Raw genomic sequence first — 3,821 nt, 5'->3', positions numbered from 1 at the left:
GAATGTCAGTCAATCAGTATCAACCATGTAGAATTCAGTACCTGGGAATGTAAATTCAATTAGGAGAAATTCCTTAGAGTATGATACTCAAAAGCCATCCATCTTTCTTCAAGTAATGAAAAGCATATATGTATGTATTAATGTGTGGGCTTCCCAGGTGGCACTAATGATAAAGAATCCATCTGCCAATGCAGGAGACATAAGAAGCTTGGGTTCAATCCCTGGATCAGGAAGATCCCCTGGAGGAGGGCCCACTCCAGTATTCTTGCCCAGAGAATCCCATGGACAGAGGAGCCTGGCAGGCTACAGTCCATAGGGTCACAAAGATTCGGACATGACTGAAGACACTGAGCACACACATTATTTACGTGTATATGTATACCCACAATGATAAAAAGTTGTTATTTAGGTAATGGGATAATGAATTACTTTAATTTTTTATATCATAATTTTGGTTTCACATTTTCTGTAAAGTAAATGAGTACTTTCTTATCAAAAGAGTATGGGTTCTTAGGAAATTGGTTTTTCTTTGGAGTGTTTCCATTCTCACTTACCTTCCTGAAATTAGTGAGTTTGTCCTGAGTCCGGGCCTCCACTCTCAACTGCCCTGCAGACTTTCCTGAATTTATAGCAGGACTTGCACCATGGAAATTTTATCACTTTAACACCATGAGCACTTCCAATTCACTGAACTGCAACCTGAGGCAGACTTCTCCTTGTGGTACAGTTCTGAGGCTTTTTCCCCTTTTGGTTTCTCGGTCTTCTGCCCCTGAGGCTGTTGTTTCTTTGGGTTTTCTCTCCCATCATGGCTCCAGCTGTCCCCTTGGGCAGTAGCCTGAGGCCTCTCTGGACCTCCTTCCTGGCTCTGGCTTCTGCTGACTCCCAGGTGGTCAGTCCCCTGGGGTCTCTCTGGATCTTCTTGCTTGTGACTTCTATTGTACTCCGAGGGAGAATCCTCTGGAATCTCTCTAGATCTCTCTCCTGATTCTGGTTTCTGTTGTCCCCTAGGGGAACAGTCCCCTGGGATCTTCTGGGAACTTCTTCCCCGCTGTGGCTCCCACTAGTCCCCAGAGGGATCATCTGCTGGGGTCTCTCTGTACCTTGTTCTTGGCTGTGGCTCCAGCTATCCCCAAGGGGGACCATCTCCTGTGACCTTGCTTGACCTTCTTCCTGGTTGTGGCTCCCATTGGTCCCCTGAAGGATCATCCCCTGGAGTCTCTCTGGACCTTCTTCTTGGCTGTGGCTCCAGCTATCCCCAAGGGGGACCATCTCCTGTGACCTTGCTTGACCTTCATCCTGGCTCTGGCTCCCATTGGTCCCCTGAGGGATCATCCCCTGGGGTGTCTCTGGACCTTCTTGGCTGTGGCTCCAGCTATCCCCAAGGGGGACCATCTCCTGTGACCTTTCTTGACCTTCTTCCTGGCTCCCACTGGTCCCCAGAGGGATCATCCGCTGGGATCTCTTTGGACCTTCTTCTTGGCTGAGGCTCCAGCCACCTCCAAGGGGAACCATTTCCTGTGACTTCTCTTGACCTTCTTCCTGGCTGTGGCTCCCACTGATCCCCAGAGGGATCATCCCCTGGGGTGTCTCTGGACCTTTTTCTTGGCTGTGGCTCCAGCTATCCCCAAGAGGAACCATCTCTTGTGACCTCTCTTGACCTTCATCTTGGCTGTGGCTCCCATTGGTCCCCTGAGGGATCATCCCGTGGAGTCTCTCTGGACCTTCTTCTTGGCTGTGGCTCCAGCTATCCCCAAAGGGTACCATCTCCTGCGATCTCTCTTGACCTTCTTCCTGGCTCTGGCTCCCACTGGTCCCCAGAGGGATCATCCCCTGGGGTCTCTCTGGACTTTCTTCTTGGCTGTGGCTCCAGCTATCCCCAAGGGGGACCATCTCCTGTGACCTCTCCTGAACTTCTTGGTTAAGACTTCTGATATCCCCTAAAGGGACTGTACCCTGCAGGATCTCATGACCTTCTCCCTGGCTGTAGCTCTTCTCGTTGCCCGGGGGGGCCATCTTCTCTTGAAAGCCCACTTCAACCAGTGGGCCAGGTAGATTTATTCCCTGAGAAGGCATCTGAAATGGGACTACTGCAGCTTCTGCTTCTGCTGGTGGTACAGGTGGCAAGAATGCCGATCCCATGGGTAATGGTGCATGGTATGGAAATGGATACAGCCTCGGCATTGGCATAGGGGGTTGCATGGCCTGGAACCAGGGACTTGGTGGTCCTGGCACATAAACAGCAGCTGCCTCAAAATAAGGCCTGCCATGCAACCCCATAGCCACCTGCTGCTCCACGCTCATGGGCTGTGCTACTGCCCCAAATTGCTCGGCTTGAGGCCCAGGCCCCATCTCTTGGGCCAATGGGGGGACCTGGAGCAGCCACCCACGAAGCACATCACACTCCTTCAGCACCTGCTGCAGTGAGGCCCGGGTGAAGCACAACTGTGCAACGATCTCCTCCCGCTCCTCACGCACACACTGCAGCTCGGAGGCCAGGGCCCAGGAAGTCTCCTCGCGCTTCTCTACCTGCTCCTGCAGCCACCGGATCTGACACTCCTGCCGCTCCTGCTGTCTCATGCCCAAACGCACGCTCAAGGCCAGTGCGCTCCAGGCACAGGCCCTTCTTGATGGCGTGCGGCACCTGTGGGTTAGCTATGACAACTCGCAGCCGATCCTCTACCTCATTCCAGGGTCGCGAGCGGAAGGCCATGTAGAAATCAGGGTCGCCTCCGTTCATGAGGACCTCACTGTTTATGAAACTTATTACATCGTTGTGTCAAAAGCCACTGCTGTAGTCCCCAAAGTTCACCGCCATGGCTGCCGAGGCCTAGTCAACCAACCACCTCACTGAGGAAGACACCACTTCCCGGCAGCCATGGCAGCCAAAGCTGCGGCTGCTACCAAGTCCGCCCTTCACCTGCCGGGTCAGTCCTCCTTCAGTCCTAGCCCAGCCTTGGCCTTCCTCTCTCAGAGGCTCCCGTTTTCCTCACAGAGAGTAAAGCAGGTTTCCTCACGACGCCAACTTCAGTTTGGCAGTTGACGGCAAGACACGTCACAGGCGAGACACGTCACAGTCGTGCTGAGCCACCTGCAAGGCCTGCTGGGATCTGCCTCCCAGCAAGCGCCCACTCTACAGGGTGAGCGGACCAGAAGCTGCACTGGGCACCACAGTGAGCCTCTAGAAGGCTTTATTGTTAGAACTTCGGAAGGACAATACCCACCATGGTGGAATGAATCTCTAACTGGTTGGAGCTGCATCAGTTCAGTTCAGTTCAGTCGCTCAGTTGTGTTTGACTCTTTGCGACCCCATGAATCACAGCACGCCAGGCCTCCCTGTCCATCACCAACTCCCGGAGTTCACTCAGACTCACGTCCATCGAGTCAGTGATGCCATCCAGCCATCTCATCCTCTGTCGTCCCCTTCTCCTCCTGCCCCCAGTCCCTCCCAGCATCAGAGTCTTTTCCAAGGTGGGTGCAGTTCTACTTTTGTCTCACCTTCCTCTCCCATAGTTCTTAGATACACTTCAGACCTTTAATGCAGTCGGTCCCGCAGTTGGCACATTTCCCTCAGCATTCTGAATAGACGAACTTAGAATCCCTGTCTGGAGAAGGAAATGGCAACCCACTCCAGTATCCTTGCCTAGAGAATCCTGTGGACAGAAGAGCCTGGTGGGCTGCTGTCCATAGGGTTGCACAGTGTCAGACACAACTGAAGTGACTTAGAACGCATGCATGCATTGGAGAAGGAAATGGCAACCCACTCCAGTATTCTTGCCTGGAGAATCCCAGGGACAGAGGAACCTGGTGGGGTGCCATCTATG

The 3,821-nt window shown here is 53.1% G+C and overlaps 1 protein-coding gene across 1 annotated transcript; it reads right to left on the bottom strand.

The window, feature by feature from the left end:
- Positions 1-684: 684 nt before the first annotated feature.
- On the bottom strand, positions 685-2,577 carry LOC138930836 (testis-expressed protein 13D-like). The gene has a single exon (XM_070291233.1). It carries the CDS (start codon positions 2,575-2,577, stop codon positions 685-687), a length of 1,893 nt encoding a protein of 630 aa, XP_070147334.1.
- Between the last annotated feature and the right edge of the window lie 1,244 nt (positions 2,578-3,821).

This window comes from Ovis canadensis, chromosome X, assembly GCF_042477335.2.
Source record: "Ovis canadensis isolate MfBH-ARS-UI-01 breed Bighorn chromosome X, ARS-UI_OviCan_v2, whole genome shotgun sequence".
Taxonomy (NCBI): domain Eukaryota; kingdom Metazoa; phylum Chordata; class Mammalia; order Artiodactyla; family Bovidae; genus Ovis; species Ovis canadensis.
Note: the sequence above shows the minus strand (reverse complement) of the source record. Positions and strands in the feature narration are given on the sequence as shown.